Source organism: Pelobates fuscus, chromosome 10, assembly GCF_036172605.1.
Source record: "Pelobates fuscus isolate aPelFus1 chromosome 10, aPelFus1.pri, whole genome shotgun sequence".
NCBI lineage: Eukaryota > Metazoa > Chordata > Amphibia > Anura > Pelobatidae > Pelobates > Pelobates fuscus.
In genome coordinates this window covers 106,625,026-106,642,864 of record NC_086326.1, presented here as the reverse complement: position 1 = coordinate 106,642,864, position 17,839 = coordinate 106,625,026, and the positions used below count along the sequence as shown (strand labels likewise).

The following is a 17,839-nucleotide window of genomic DNA, read 5'->3' as shown; positions in this document are numbered from 1 at the left end:
TTTTACATGAGAGTACTAGTGGGTTTCGTTGTAGCATTGTGTTAAGTCATGAGTGCGTGGGTGAGGTAAGCGTATGGGTAACCAAGGTATTAGTGGTGATGACCTGAGGCTTGTTTCGGTACCCTAGCAGATAAGTACCCCTAACCAAGGGGGCATCGGGGGGGGGGAGCAGGACGATTCCAGATTTTCATGTAATTTCTTGAATAAAGAGGACATATGATTGGATCTTTGGCATTCAGAACAAGATTTGACATAAGATTCAATAGTTTGGTCTTGACAAGGCCACCAATAGTATCTTTTAGACAATTCAAGGGTCTTTTTTATACCTGGATGACCTGCCAGAGGAGAATCATGAATAAATTCGAGTACTTTAATTCTGAAAGAGGGAGGTACGTAAATCCGGTCTTTGAAATAGTAGAGACCGTTTTTCTTGGATAATTTAATTGATTTAGGAAGTTCGAGAGCATCTTCACTGAGATCTTTAATGTCATCAATAAGAGAAGATAAGATTCCAATGACTTTAGGCGAAGGAGGTTCAATTTTAGTGTCCTTATGGATCCTGGAAAGGGCATCAGCCTTTTTGTTTCTGGACCCAGGTCTAAAGACGATTTGGAAGTTGAACCGGGAAAAAAAGAGATTCCATCTTACTTGTCGAGCAGACAGTGTTTTATTGGAGTGAAGATATTCGAGATTTTTATGGTCAGTATAAATGATTAAAGAGTTCTGAGCGCCTTCAAGAAGGTGTCTCCAGGTTTCTAAAGCCACTTTGATACTTAATAATTATTTTTCTCCTGTAGGATAATTCTTTTCGGCAGGAGATAATGATCGTGAGAAGAAGGCGACAGGATGAAGAGGTTCTTGAGGAGTTTTGTGTTGAGAAAGGACAGCTCCAATTGCAATTTCCGAAGCATCCGTTTCAAGGACATAAAGATATGAAGGATTTGGAAGTTGAAGAATAGGAGCTGTTGTAAACTTTCTCTTTAATTCAGTGAAGGCAGTTTGAGCCTTCTCGTTCCAATTGAAGGGATGTTTTTTTACTGTTAAGTTGATTGAGTGGGTGAGCTATCTCAGAGTAGTTTTTAATAAATTTTCTGTAGAAGTTGGCGAACCCTAGAAATCGCTGTAATTCTTTTACTGTAGAGGGAACAGGCCAGTTGATAATACAATCGACTTGATTTATCCATAGGGGCACCAGGTATGAGGTCTATAGGACAATCGTAGGAACGATGAGGTGGGAGCGTTTCAGCTTCTTTTTTACTGAATACGTCTGAAAAGTCTGAATAACAAGAAGGTATAGTTGGTTCTTTTGAGATCTGAAGAATAGGAATTTGCTGTAAACATGTTTCTTTACAATAATGTGAGTTAAAGGTGATAGAGAAAGGAGACCATGAAATTTGAGGGTTGTGGTTCCTTAACCAGTTGATCCCTATTATAACGGGATAGAGAGGTGATGGAATAACATCAAATACTAGAAATTCAGTATGAATATGATTGGTGGTTACCTTTAGAGGGATGCTTTCATGAAGAATCGGTCCCGAGGAGATAAAGGAGCCGTCAATCACTTTAATAGGAACAGAAATGGCTTTTTGAACACAAGGAATTTTATTCTTTGTTACAAAGGTTGAATCGATGAATACTCCATTTGCACCTGAATCGATGATAGCTTCAGTAACAATTCTCACCTTATCCCACTGTATTACAAGGGATATTGGTGTGAACGGAGTGGTCGATGTTGAGGGGAGTGCACTGAAGATCGCAGAGGTATAGGCTTGTCTACCGGCCTTTGTCCGTTTTAATAAGGGACAATCAGAGACCAGATGATCTTGAGAGGCACAATACATGCATAGGTTTAATTGACGTCTTCGGTTCTTTTCTGCAGGAGTGAGAGGACTTCTTATTACCCCTATTTCCATAGGTTCACTTGGTAAGGAAGTCTTTTCTGGAGCTTTTGAGGGAGTAAAAGGTCTTCGGTCTTTAGAATGAAAAAGGGCTTTTTCTGCCTTTCTTTCTCTTAATCTTCTGTCAATGCTGATTGATAAGTGAATTAGAGCGTTCAAAGTAGTAGGGAGTTCTGTTCTAGACAGTTCATCTTTTACAGCTTTAGATAAACCAATTCGAAATTGGTTGCGCAATGTGATGTCATTCCATTGCGTTTCTACAGCCCATCTTTTAAATTCAGCAATGTAATCTTCAACGGGTCTATTTCTTTGTTGTAGAGTTCTGATTGTTAAATCAGCTGTAGCTTGTTTGTTAGGATCTTCATAGAGAAGAGACATGGCTTCAAAAAATTCATCCAGTGAGTCTAAGATGGGGTCATCGTTTTCCAGAAAGGAATGGGCCCATGACATAGGTTCACCTCTTAGAAAGGAAATAACCGAACACACTTTAGTTCTTTCTGTAGGATAAGATCAGGGTTTCAAAGCAATTAATAATTTGCAGGTGTTGAGAAACTCCCTATATTTTGAACGATCTCCAGAGAACTTTTCAGGGTTACATACAGCAGGATCACTAGCCGAGTGCAGAATAGTATGAGGAGTATGAGTTTGTAGATCTCTGACATAAGTGAGAATTCTTTCGTTAGTAACTTGCAGGTCTTGAACACCTTGGGCTAGTGTATCAACTCTTTGATTCAGCGTAGTTATAGTAGAATCGAAATCTGCTGGATCCATTACAATGGTTGGATTATTCTGTCACGTCTAAACATTTGTTATGAAGGAACACAACTGCAGATTTCTTATAGTTTGAATATTTATTATAAAAAGTAAAAGGTATTGACTTTAATTCCAATTTACAGGTACTGTAGCTTTAAGTAGTAAACGATGACTGAAGCAGAAAGAGTCCTTTAGTAGTATTAATTAATTAGGTGATAAGAAGTTACAATAGCTGTTCCATAGACTAAACTGAAGTAAGACAGATGCAGCTAACTGAGACAAAGTATGAGTTGAAGTTAGCTGTAACGAGGTTGTTTTAACGAAGGACTTTGGAGACAGGAAATAACAGCTTTGAGATGCAACGCTTATCACAGAGGTTTTACTTAGCTTCCGGCACATAGAACACTGGTTCCCGAGATCTCCTCAGAGGCGGTTTATCCTGAATGGTGAGAGTTCAGCTTTAGTCGTGGATGAGGAAAGGTGAAGGGAACTTGAAGTCTTCCAGTCCGGTCCGGTAACAGAGGGCTTTCACAACGATGTTGCAGCCGGTTCGTGAGTACGGAACGTAGTTCAATAATCCAGCCTCGATCAGCTGGTGCGGTCAGATTAAATAGGCAGACCGTGTCATAAAGAGGTGTGGCTAAGCTCCGTGGAACCAGGAAGTAAGAGGATATCATAATTAAGGCATGACACAACCTGTCACATTATTAACAAAGGTCGCTCCAAATCCCTTACTATCATGAGATTTCTGAGGAAACTCACTTGGTTGGCAGCATGTCATAATTTCTTCTTGTATTGTGTTCATATTCCAGGTGTATGTAACGAGGCAGCTGATAATTTGTCTCGTTTTAAATTCCAGGCCTTTCATTAACTTCTCCCGTTAGCTGCGCTTACAGCCACGGTCACTCCACTGTTCCATCAGCTAGTAATGGACTAGACGCTATCATGCAACATAGCAGAACGTTGTCCCAACTAGCACGATCTACAAATACCCGGAAAACTTACGACAGAGCTTTCATTTTATTTAAAAGATTCCTTTTGGAACACAACATATTACAACCATTCCTCATGACATCATTTTTAGGTTTTGCCTCTTTTTGCCACATCAAACTCAAACTTTCTTACAACACAATCAAACTATATCTAACAGGCGTCCAACATCACATGCTAACGTTACAACCCAACAACTCAAGTTTTATGTCATCGTACCAAATTAGGAACATCCTTAGGGGTATACAAAGATCCGAACCCCTGCATACAGCACAGAGGCTTCCTATAGATTTTCAGAATTATCACAACTACTAGATCTAAAACCCTTTTCCATCAGCACAAATTTTTTTGCCCTCTTTATTTACAGGCCTACCTCATCGTCGGTTCCGGAACAGCACAACCGACTTGCTACTTTTATACCATCCTACACTTATTAATGTCTTATTACTCTGTACCATCATGAGCCCTTCACACAAGTAGTAAGGCCTTTTGGACTGTGTTTGTGGGAGGGGTGTATGACACACCCCTTCCCTACTTAAGGGACACCCCTTACCTGGCTCCATACCTTCGAGGTCAGCGTTGCATCACCCTCCCACCCACTCCTCTTTATCAACTCCTTTTTCTTACATTTCTTCTTGGTGGGCCCTCTTTATTTACAGGCCTACCTCATCGTCGGTTCCGGCACACCACAACCGACTTGCTACTTTTATACCATCCTACACTTATTAATGTCTTATTACTCTGTAGCATCATGAGCCCTTCACACAAATATATATATATATATATATATATATATATATATATATATATATATAAATAGAAAAAAATCTTGCACTCCATATACTTAGAAATATACTTGCCCGGTGCTTGTCCAGCAAAATGTAAATAAATGTGGAAAGGATAGCACTCTCAGGACTCCAATATAAAATTTTACTTTTAATTGTTAAAGTAAAAAATCGACGTTTCAGTCTGCTACTCACAGACTTTCATCAGGACTGATGAAAGTCTGTGAGTAGCAGACTGAAACTTCGATTTTTTACTTTAACAATTAAAAGTTAAATTTTATATTGGAGTCCTGAGAGTGCTATCCTTTCCACATTTATATATATATATATATATATATATATATATATATATATATATATATAATTACATATACATACTATATAATGCATACATACGATTACATTATAAGTGTATTTTGAGATATATGTGTGTATATATCTCAAAGTACACTTATAATGAAATAATATATATATGCATAATATATGTATAATATATTATAAAATGCTTTAATTATTTTATAATATATTCTACATAAATAATATATGTATAATATATTTAATTTATTATATTTTTTTTAACACATTTTAGGAGTCTGGGGGACTGCCTGACAGCTCAGGCAGTCCCCCTGCTGGCAGCCCCATAGACTCCTATTGCGACCATGTGATTATGGTGATCACATGGCCCTGGAGGGTCTCGGTGGCCGGAGCTGCTGCAGGGGGACTGCTGGGGTCTTGGGCAGTCCCCCTTGACCGGGATTGCCAGTCCAGGTAAGTAAATGGGTCAGATTTGCCGCAGACTTACCAGGTACATCGTCGGTCAGGAAGGGGTTAAAGGGCAGTTTAATGCCATGATCTAAGTATTTTCTTTTAAGAGAAAAGAAAAATTGTCAAGATCGATTATGTATGAATAATGTCATGCTGTTTACTGCAATAATGAGCCCTGCATCTTATAGAATGATTGTAGGGAGTGATAGAAAATGTAGATTTACATAAGTACAAAACAGAACTTCTAGTCTTTCCTCCCTCAAGTGCTGCTACTCCCGTGTCTGTCTCCCTCCAAGTCAACAGCGCAACCATCACCTCTACCTCGCAGGCTCGCTGCCTGGGTTTTCTTTTTAACTCCAACCTCTCCTTCACCCCTCATCTCCAATCAATCGCCAAATCCTGTCGCTTCCATCTCAAAAACATAGCGCGCATCTGCCCCTATTCAACCCCGGATGCGGCTATTGTTTTCTCTTGCTTTGATTAATGCAATACTCTTCTAAGTGGTCTTATGTGTTCCCAGATTGCACCGCTGCAATATATATAATGAGTGCGGGAGCAGGCTCATTTTCCTGTCCGCTCGCACCACCCACGCCTCCCCGCTCTGTCAGTCCCTGCATTGGCTTCCAGTTAGATATAGGGCTCAATTCAAAATTCTGGTACTTGCTTACAAGTCCCTACATAATGCTGCTCCAACCTACCTATCCTTCCTAATACACAAGTATGTCCCGTCAAGGCCCCTATGCTCTGCCAAAGACCTACGTCTATCCTCTGTCCATACTCCCACCTTTAATGCTCGCCTCCAAGATTTCTCCAGGGCTGCAATTCTTCTGTGGAACTTCCCTCCTCCATAAGACTTTCACCCAGTCTCCACTAATTCAAAAAATCATTGAAAACTCACTTGTTCAAGAAAGCATATCAATTAAATGGTTAGCAGGTTTTTATCCCCTACTCGCCATGACTCCTCTCCTGCAACTGTCAAAAATCACCTACTAAGCCCTCAGTGAATACTTTTCTAACAACCTACTTCGTACCCCTACTTTTACCCTTTGTGTCACTATACCCCACTCCCTCTAGAATGTAAGTTCATTGAACAGGGCCCTCCACCTCTCTGTTCCTGTACGTCCAGTTGTCTGGTTACAATGGGTTAGTCCACCCATTGTACAGCGCTACAGAACCTTATGGCGCTGTATAAATAATAATAATAATAATATTTTTTATATATATATATATATATATATATAAATATATATATATATATATATATAAAACTTTTTTTTTATTGGACTAAAAGATTCTGTTAGTCCAATAAAAAAAGGTATTACAAGATAAAAGGTATTACACTGGACTAAAAGACTTACAGTCTCATATATATATATATATGGGAAGGCGAAGCCTAGAGTTGTGGGAGGGTTTGATCCGGCCTATAAAAACTCAAACCTACCTCCATACTGGGCTGATGTCGACTGGTCACTTCCGGTTCTGCCAAGACGAATTCCCTTGTGGCTCCAAACAGGCCTAGCTACAGCCTGGAACTCAGCAGACCCTCACGCGGCGTTTATCTACGGCATCTCCGGTATCTCCGACGGCTACATGATCGCTCACAACACCACGGAACTTCCGGGGCACTCTACCTGCTCCGCGCTTTTCGCTAACAGCCTTTCCTGAACTCCGTTTCGCGTCTTTAGTTCCGGGTTCACGAGGTCATGCTGCGCCGGGTGTCAAGCTGCTCCACGACTCCTACAAACAGTGAGTTCAAAGATGGGTGCCTCTAGCCGCCGTCTTTATCATTAACCAGGGAATCCCCCGATTCTCCGGTATCCCCGGCAACACGTGCACTACTTTTAGACCCCCACGCATGGGTCACAGCGTATAAGGGATCCCCTCTTTGGATACTTACCTCGTACTGGTTTCGTTTAACCGAACAAGCGTGCGGGCAATTTCGGGAGCATCTCCCTATTCGTACCGCGATCGACACAATCATTCATAAACACTGCTATTCCCCTCATTCAACCCGGCTAAGTTTTGTATAAATCTAAGTTACAACCTCAATAGAAACACACGCCAACGCTGCCATCTAGCGGGAAAAAATGCAAACTACATATAAACCCTAAACTAATGTCAATGTGGTGGAAATTAAAATAATTCCACAAGGACAAACTAGGTATGCAATCAGGACATAGCGGGGTTAATTAAATTGAACATATAAAAAAGCTTGTAAAACCATCAATCCGGAACAGCGCCAGGGGGCTCGTTAAGCCTGACAAGACTATGGCCCTCGCTCAGTTCCCTCATACCTAAACTCGACTGGGCCCACACTCTCAACAATCTTAGTCATCCATTGTAACGGCAATTCACAATGGCACGATAGGGCTCATATTTTCCTCTATAATTCAATTTCATAGCTACAAGCCAGTTATGTAGTTATTTCGATTATATTCAGTCCCTATATAACGTATAATAGGCCGCTAATATACTCGCTCCAGGTTGGCTCTTTTCCTTAAGTTGTATCTCGTTAGTCCCCATTTTTCAGTTAGTATGATTATGCTGCGGGGTCATATCTATTTAGCCTCACTCTGGGACATTCACATAACACACGGAATTCTGAACACTTACAATACCATTCATCACAGAGAACTGAACACATTTATGTCTTACAATTTACAAACCCACTAAATCTATGCCAGTAGGAGGATTACCGACTATATAGCCATGTTACATCAATTTAGTGGTCATTGGAAGAAGTACCCAGTTTCTACTTATACCATGCGGGGAGTAATACCAGCTTAAATATTGTATCTTCCAGCTTAAACTGTTCAGGTGTACTCCTTCGTTAATTCCGGGAGCAATTCAGGCAATAGTACTGATCATCCTTCTGTCACAGTAATACTATGTTTCAAACGTCAGGCGATGTCAAACTCACATTAGGCAAGTTCTAAATTCATCGACTACCAACCAAACACGTCTACATAAATCAATACAAATGCGAGTCAGGGTAAGCCATTAACATGTCTACTAAACACTCACTCCACCTTCATGAGGACCGCTGTATATTAATTCAATCCCTTATCATTTATCACTTGCCGATGTACGTCAGACCCTCACAAGGTCCTCCATGAGCATTCAATCATACATAACACAATTTTAATGACATAGTTATAACGAAGTTACTTTATGTTTCAAGCTATCCATTGGAATATTGCCTGTCATGCTGTTTTCGGTTAAGAAGTGTTACACCTGTAGGCATCTTAGGACACAGAATATGTATGATCCAAAGCCTAACAATTATAATGTTTTACCATACGGACTCATACAATCTGTAAGTTTAAACCACAATCGGACACTCCACTTCACATTTAGCTCATAAAGCGCACATTTTCCCTTCTGATAATAACTGCATTTACCTTCTAAATTCTTTTGGTCCATAGCACAATCGGCAGTGTCATCAGGCGCCTTATCCAGTCCCTCTCTCTCCAATTCTATCCAGGTTGTTCACGCACATTTGGTTACCTTCACACCCATTCTACAAGGCCAACTTCCCACCTCTACACAGAGGTTTTGTCCAATGGCCCAACTCATAGTTAGTGCCTTGTATACTCTTCTAAAGGGTAGCAGTCAGGGCCTCACATGTCATGGCCACTCATATTGACTCTTTTACAGCCACCAAGAGGCCAATAACCCGCTACAACGCAATGTAGCACTAGCTCACATGGCCCAAATCATAGGTAGAGCCTCTCTCCGCCACTTGGCAACTAGCAGGGCCTCCCCGGTCACTAGGTAGTTAATATCTTCGCTTATCGGCACTAGTAAGCAACCCAGCTCTACACAAGGGATATTATTCAATTTGCATCAAAGTTTGCATTCATTACTCATCATAAATTCCCTTACAAGAGCTGCACGAAATAGTTCAAGGTGACATTCTATCTTAAAAGACACTCCAACCCTATCATCCCAGGTCCCCCGCAGAAGCCTCTGTCCCCGCCACCTCCAAGGCCTTGGACCTTGCTTAAGTTTGACGGTTGGGCTTAAAGTGCGGAAGCACTATCGTCCTGGCCATGGTTGGAAGGCTACATATACCCCGAACAAGCTGTTCATGCCCTAGAGCGGCATACACCAGTAGTTCAGTTAACTCACTATAGTAATCAGCTGATGTCAGTCAGCCATAGCGTCATTCCCCACATTCGGTCTTCTCTATAGTAGTATATAGTAGTCCTCCATATGCCCAGGTGTTGCAACAAACTGGATTCAAGTTTCGTCATTCTTAAAATTGGAGATATACACTCGGTTAAACAATATTAATTTTAACTGGTATAAACGTTGTTTTAGTTATTGTAGCGTTACTTACCTTATCCGGGGGCCGGCCGCGGTCCTCTCTTCAAGCCGCGCGCGGTCCTGCGGCTGCACGAGCCACGCGCGGCTCATCCGACTCTCCTAAAAGGAAGACGGGCAGTGACCGCGAGATGCGGTCACGTGTCCCGCCTGCAGCTAAGAGCGCGCCGCGAGTCTCGGGCGCGCTCTTAAAGAGACAGTGGGAGCCTAAATTGCAAAAAGGCTCCCATTGGCTCCTGTCATGCCAATCACCCCATACACTTACCTGTTGGGGGTGTGGAAGTGACAGGAGTCAATCACATTAGTTTGAAGGCTACTTATACTCACCCTTTTCCCTTAGTTCCTTGCCCTATCGTGGTTTCTGCTACAGTTCCCTTTAGTGCTTGTTGTGTTCAGTTGTGTTTCTCCGTATTTGACCTTGGCTTTGTATTCTGACTTCGTTTTCGCTTTATCCTTGTCTGTACTGTTTGCCGGCTTGCTGATTCCTGTGTACCAGACCCCGGCTAGTTCTCGTTTACGCACCTATTACTCGTATGACTAAAAAGGATGGCAATACACGTGCCTGGTCTACCGAGGCACTTCAGGCTTTCGACTTTCTTAAGACTACGTTCGCCTCTGCACCTATTTTACAGCATCCTGTCCCCTCATTGCCATATATACTTGAGGTTGATGCTTCCGATATAGGGGTAGGTGCTGTCTTATCCCAAAGAGAGTCTCCTGACAAGCCATAGCATCCTTGTGGCTTCTTTTCTAAACAAATGTCCAAAGCAGAAAGGAATTATGATGTGGGTAATCGCGAACTCCTTGCTATCATTTTAGCACTCAAAGAATGGAGACATTTGTTAGAGAGCACTAAGGATCCTATCCTCATATTTACGGATCATAAGAACCTATCCTACCTTAGCGAAGCTAAAAGATTGTCTTCCAGGCAGGCTAGGTGGTCACTGTTCTTGTCTCATTTTAATTATATAATCACCTATAGGCCAGGTGATCGGAACACTAAAGCGGACGCTCTGTCCAGACAGTTCGAGACTATTGACAAACAGGAGATTGATGTCACTCCTGTCATTCCCCCAGACAGGATAATAGCAACTACTATATTGTCTATTTCCTCGTCCCTCTTGCAGGCCATACAAGCGAAACAAAGCATGGCACCTAGCGAGAGGCCTAATGATAAATTGTTCGTTGACGTTCCAGAGAGACGGGATATTCTGTCACTGTATCATGATACTAAGACTGCTGGACATCCTGGTATTTCCAAAACGGTGTCAGACGTTTCTTGGTATTTCTGGTGGGATACCTTACGTAAGGATGTTACTGACTATATAAGTGCTTGTACTACTTGTGCATGTATGAAATCCTCTCGTAGAGTTCCTTGTGGGCTGTTGCATCCGTTACCCGTTCCCGAGAGACCTTGGTCTAATCTATCAATGGAATTTATTGTTGAATTACCCCCTTCGAATGGTAACACAGTCATCCTAATGATAGTGGATCGGTTTTCCAAAATGGCTCACTTTGTGTCTCTTCGCAAGTTGCCCACTTCCAAGGAACTGGCTCTTATCTTCGCTAGAGAAGTGTTTCGATTACATGGTATTCCCTTATCTATTGTATTTCCAGGTTCTGGAGAGCCTTTTGTTCGGAGATGGGTATTTCTCTCTCATTTTCTTCCGCTTACCATCCCCAGTCTAATGGAGCTGCTGAACGTGCCAACCAGTCTCTGGAGCAGTACCTCCGTTGTTTTGTGTCTCACCATCAGGACAATTGGTCTGACCTGCTTCCTTGGGCTGAATTTGCTCGGAATAACGCCACTCAGGATTCTTCCGGCAAAAGCCCTTTTTACGTTGTCTATGGCCAGCACCCCGTGGTTCTTCCGGCTGCATTCTCCTCACAGGGCATGCCAGTTCTGGATGAGCATTTGGCTGGTTTGCGTAATACTTGGGAGCAGGTTCAGCATTCTTTGGTGGACTCTGCTGCCCGCCAGAAAGCTCAGGCTGACAAGCATCGCAGAGCGGCTCCTTCCTATGTTGTGGGGGACAGGGTTTTGCTTTCCACACGGAATATTCCCCTCCGGGTGCCTTCTATGAAATTGGCTCCCCGCTTCATTGGTCCTTATCGCATTATACATAAGGTTAATCCCGTTTCTTATGCCTTGGGTCTGCCTAAGAATCTGCGTATACCTAATGTATTTCACACCTCGTTGTTGAAGCCTTACGTACGCAACCGCTATACCCGGCATACTCCCCCTCCCCCTCCTGTCTCTGTGGAGGGTCATGAGGAGTTTGAAGTGTCTGCTGTTATTGACTCTCGTTTCCTTAGGGGTCGGCTTCAGTACTTGGTACATTGGAAGGGTTATGGGCATGAGGAGCGCAGTTGGATTTCTGCGGATGCTGTTCATGCTCCCCGCCTTGTACGTTCTTTCCATTCGCGTTTTTCTGCCAGGCCTGGTCCTGCCCGCCCGGAGGGCGTGTCCTCAGGGGGGGTACTGTAGCGTTACTTACCTTATCCGGGGGCCGGCCGCGGTCCTCTCTTCAAGCCGCGCGCGGTCCTGCGGCTGCACGAGCCGCGCGCGGCTCATCCGACTCTCCTAACAGGAAGATGGGCAGGGACCGCGAGATGCGGTCACGTGTCCTGCCTGCAGCTAAGAGCGCGCCGCGAGTCTCGGGCGCGCTCTTAAAGAGACAGTGGGAGCCTAAATTGCAAAAAGGCTCCCATTGGCTCCTGTCATGCCAATCACCCCATACACTTACCTGTTGGGGGTGTGGAAGTGACAGGAGTCAATCACATTAGTTTGAAGGCTACTTATACTCACCCTTTTCCCTTAGTTCCTTGCCCTATCGTGGTTTCTGCTACAGTTCCCTTTAGTGCTTGTTGTGTTCAGTTGTGTTTCTCCGTATTTGACCTTGGCTTTGTATTCTGACTTCGTTTTCGCTTTATCCTTGTCTGTACTGTTTGCCGGCTTGCTGATTCCTGTGTACCAGACCCTCTTTGTGCCCTTGACCTCGGATCGTTCCTGACTCTGTACTTCTCCTATTACGTCGAGTCCGGCCACTCTAAGGTCCGGTAGACGTATCTCTCCTCTGTGCTGTCTTCTGTTTGGCTGGATCCTGCGTGTAGGGGTATATACTCGTTACAGTTATATTGTTACATAAGGGTCGTTGGTGTTGGTTACTACCAATACATTCATAGCAGGTTTACAACACTGTCGGAATTATCGGCACACATTACGTTCCAAGTAAACACTCTCTTCTTAGCTTCTCATTAATATCGCTTTTAATACCTTAAATTTCTGCCTTCTCCAACATCACTACTCCCTGTTATCCGCTTCCGTGCTACTCAAATTCATATTAGACCAACACAGGCCCACGTATAAGGAATTACCTGCCAACAATACAGTCTTGTAACAGGTTCACATTTCACATACAATATATAGTTTATCATTATTAGAATTTTTATGTATGACATAAGGCCGTATTAGGTTTTATCTCGTGTAATATGCTGTTAAATGTATACATGACACCGGATTAATTCTAGTCATTTACCCTCATCACACGTTAGTAGGCCTTCACGACATCTACGCTTATCTCGACAGGTTAGGTTCAATAGTTCAGATATCACTCTACACTATCACACCTATCGGGTACGCAAAACCCCTTAGTCTCGAGTCGTCAAGAGACGTGACACTATATACGCGACCCACGCATAGTCCAACCTACGTAGACATTCTACCATTTCGATCAATTCATGCTTTCACGCTCACTTACGTTCTTTCTCTACGTTTTCGGTCTATAGGGAATCGACTTCTCTCATGTGGGCTGCTATACTGGTATAGAAGTACCCCACTTGTTCTCCGTAAGAGACATTAACTCGGCCACCCCATCTCTAACAATCAGGAGTCTCGTCAGGAGACCCACATGGTCGGCAGCAACACAACACTATCACTCGTATCATGAACACATACCAGGCAACCATAACACAGTAGCTGACACCCTCTCTCGTTCGAACCGCAACAGCACATTCAGGGCTTACAGCCATTTTTGGCGACAAATGGTTCAGAGAGAAATGGCCTATATAAACAACAACTCTACCCTCATCTAACAGTACTTCTGCCCTGTTAGAAATATACCCAATAGTGGCAGCACACCATAAAACCTTTACACGGGGGGTATAGTTTACTCAAGAGACTTCGCTGAACACAAATATGAGTTTTTCAAAACAGTAAAACTTATCACAATGATGATATCTATTTAACATGTTTATAAATGATCTTGAAGACAGCATTGAAAGTCATGTTTCAGTGTTTGCAGATGACACAAAACTTCGTAAAATAATACAATGTGAGCAAGATATTACTTTGCTGCAGAGGGATTTAGATAGACTGGAGGACTGGGCGCTCAAATGGCAGATGAAATTTAATGTTGAAAAATGCAAAGTTATGCACTTCGGCGTAAAGAATACACAAGCAAAGTATACCCTTAATGGAAGCGAATTAGGGATAACAACGCATGAAAAGTACTTGGGAATTGTTATAGACAACAAACTATGCAACAATGTGCAATGTCAATCAGCAGTGGCCAAGGCCAGTAGGGTATTGTCATGCATGAAAAAGGGCATTCATTCTCGGGACGAGAATATGATTTTGCCTCTTTATAAATCACTGGTAAGACCACACATTGAATATGCTGTGCAATTTTGGGCACCTGTTCTAAAGAAGGATATTATGGCACTAGAAAGAGTGCAGAGGCGGGCTACAAAATTAATAAAAGGAATGGAACATATCAGCTATGAAGAAAGGTTAACAAATTTAAACCTATTTAGTTTAGAAAAACGTCGCCTGAGAGGGGATATGATAACATTATACAAATATATTCGAGGCCAATACAAACCATTGTGTGGAAATCTATTCACAAACCGGACTTTACATAGGACACGAGGTCATGCATTTAGACTAGAAGAAAGAAGATTTCGTCTAAGGCAAAGGAAAGGTTTTTTTACTGTAAGAACAATCAGGATGTGGAATTCTCTGCCTGAAGAAGTGGTTTTTATCAGAGTCCATACAGATGTTCAAACAGCTACTAGATGCATACTTGCAAAAACAGAATATTCAAGGATATAATCTTTCAATGTAGGGTAATAACTGCTTGATCCAAGGATAAATCTGACTGCCATTCTGGGGTCAAGAAGGAATTCTTTTCCTAGCTTGTTGCAAAATTGGAAGTGCTTCAAACTGGGGTTTTTTTTGCCTTCTTTTGGATCAACAGCAAAAAACATATGTGAGGAAGGCTGAACTTGATGGACGCAAGTCTCTTTTCAGCTATGTAACTATGTAACTATGTAATATCACCAGTGAAATTGCAGTTTTGTTTAAAAAATGCGAAAACCAAACATGAACACTAACTTTGGCCAGCGTTCGGGACTAAGTGGCTACTACAAAGAAAGACCCTAAAAATGCCTCACTGACAAACACGGCAGCTTGCGATATCATTAACAGAGGCAGGTCCTCTTCTCTGACAATAATGAGTCTTTTTAGGAGGCTCACATGGTTAGCAGCAACACAACATTCCACCTGATCTGTGAACACATACCAGGCAAGCACAACACAACAGCCGATGCCCTTTCTCTTTGCAATCTACAGGTTCTCTTTCAAGAACATCCTACAGCCAAGTAAATCCCAAAAAGATTACCGTTATTCCACAAACTCATCCTGGACTAACAACACTAATGGCACACGGGAGAATGCTGGCACAAACAGCACTATCGGCTAACACTAGACGACCATACAACCAAGCTCTCAAGTTATTCAACAGAGCTACCACAGAATGCCAAATACAAACCCGTACACGCTAGATAGTATGGTGGCCTTTACCTCTTTTGCCACCTAAATCTAATACTTGCACATAATACCATAAAACTCTATCTAACAGGAATACAATATTACGACACGAATACATGCTCTAGTCACAGTACCTTCAGGTCAGCAAACCCAATAAAGAACATTTTAAAAGGCAACCTACAGTTAGAAGGTCCCAAAACCTTAAAAAGACAACCAATAGACGGGGAAAAGTTCAGAGCTTTATCCGACGTATTAGACACACAGCCTTTCGAAACAAAACATACAACACCATCAAAACCACTATGCTTCCGACGTACTACTAACGACAACACCAATAGATTCACAATGGCTGACCTAAACAAAGTAGGCGACCACTACGTTTGACCCTACACAAGTCCAAAATAAATGGGACCGCCTAACGACATACCGTTAGTCCCTACAGGCAACAATGGTGCCCCGTTCAGTTGCTCAACCAATCCCTTTCAACCACAGGTCAAGACAAAACCGCTCCCCTTCTAAGCTTACACAGTAACCCTTTGACAACATCAAAATTCATGGCATACGTTAAAACTCTAATCACAAAAATAGGGAGCTATCCAACTGCTTTCACGGGCCATTCATTTCGAATAGGAGCAGCAACCACTGTCTCGGGTCAAAACATAATGGTACACATAATCTAAAGACTAGGACGATGAAAATCGCCGGCTTACAACCGATACATACCACAACCAGAGAAAGAGCTAAGACAAACCTTTCAAGAGTTAGCGTAATACTGTTGCATCTGCATGTATAATGTATATGTAATAACTATATAATAATGTAATAACTATTTCAAAAGTATTAAAGTGACAGGCCCGCCCGAACATTCGGTTTTGGCACACCTCAACCGACTTTAGTTAATCTATACGGTTTACATTATACGGCTTTTTTCCCTGACCACAAATGGGAAGGCGGAGCCTGGAGTTGTGAGAAGGGTTGATCCGGCCTATAAAAAACTCAAACCTACCTCCATATTGGGCTGACATCGACTGGTCACACCACAAACTACTCCCTCTATTTATTAAATCACATCTCGGTGGGTCCTCTTTATTTACAGACCCGCCCGAACATTCGGTTTCAGCACACCCCAACCGACTTTAGTAAATCTATAAGGTTTACATTATACAGCTTTTTCCCCTGATTACAAATATATATATATATATATATATATATATATAATTGTAACCGTTTTAGTCCAGTGATGCAGATGTAAAAAATAGATCAAATTCGTATCTTGTAATGACTTTTTTTTTTTATTGGTTTTAATCTTTAATTTAATACATACATACATATATATATATATATATATATATATATATATATATATATATATTCGTTTTTTAAATGCTTTCTTTTATTATTTTAAATAATTAAAGGAATGGATAAGCAGAAATAAACTGATGGGACAGTGACATGTAAATTGTTAAATGGGTGTGTCAATACAGAAAAAATTTAAAACATCAAATAGGGATACTATATGTAAGGGACCAGTTCACATAAGAGCACAAAACATTATGATTTATGCAGAAAAGTGGATTATTGAGATAAGTTTAAAAATGGAGGTAATATTCCAATGGTTTTCAAACTGTTTACTCTACCTTTAGAAGGTAGTCTATTGTTGATTTGTTTTTGTTTTTTTTACGAGGCAACAAAACATGCTTTCAGATTGATAAACAAAGTTGACAAATGTCACAAGCTATTTTGGTGATGGACATCTGTGATAGTCATTTATTTTTCAACAGGATTACTGACATGTTAAGTCTATTACAAAACATATTATATGGTTCAATAAGACCGATCACCTATCAAACACATCTAAAAATTTTACAAAAATAATAATAAAAAAAGTATGTTTGAAAGAGCAGAGCTCAAAATGACAACGTAAAAACAAATAAAAACAGCCCAAATATGTCAACATCAGGTGAAAACCTTGCCATTTACACCCACCCTGACCCTCTATAAACAGAATAATTGAACATTACACAATGCCATGTCCATATACATTGTTACAGCATAAATATATATATATTTTTTTCAATAAGCCTTTGGTATATAGAAATAATAATAATAGAGATATGTTATCACCACACTCAGAGGTTTCTCACGTATTTCTGAATCAGGGATGTAAGGTCCGCATTGATTTTGCGCAGCTGTTGTATCACCAATGAGAAAGGATCTTGGACCGGAACGTTGGCTTCCATCCTAGAGTTAGCCTGTGATTAACGCCAGACACTACGTGTGCCCTTTAGAATACACCAAGCCTTGATAAATAGCGCAGGGTAGAATGGATACGGAATAACAGGGACAGGACGAGTCAAACTGAGCGACACACAGAGCAGTATTAAGATTTTAATCCACGCAGATTAACGCTGGAATGTTCGTTTTTTTAGGGATGACATTAACACAAGAGGAGGTTTAGCAGACAGGCACATTTTTTTATTTTTGGCTAATGG

The 17,839-nt window shown here is 41.5% G+C and overlaps 1 protein-coding gene across 2 annotated transcripts in view; it reads right to left on the bottom strand.

Annotated features, from left to right (window-relative positions):
* CNTF (ciliary neurotrophic factor) overlaps window positions 1–17,827 on the bottom strand; it is a 47,929-nt gene extending 30,102 nt beyond the window's left edge. For both annotated transcript variants that reach the window (XM_063434794.1, XM_063434792.1), the window contains exon 1: window positions 17,492–17,827. In XM_063434794.1, the coding sequence (XP_063290864.1) occupies window positions 17,492–17,587 (96 nt within the window). In that variant the 5' untranslated portion in view covers window positions 17,588–17,827. The remainder of the gene's footprint in view (window positions 1–17,491) is intronic.
* Window positions 17,828–17,839: the final 12 nt, after the last annotated feature.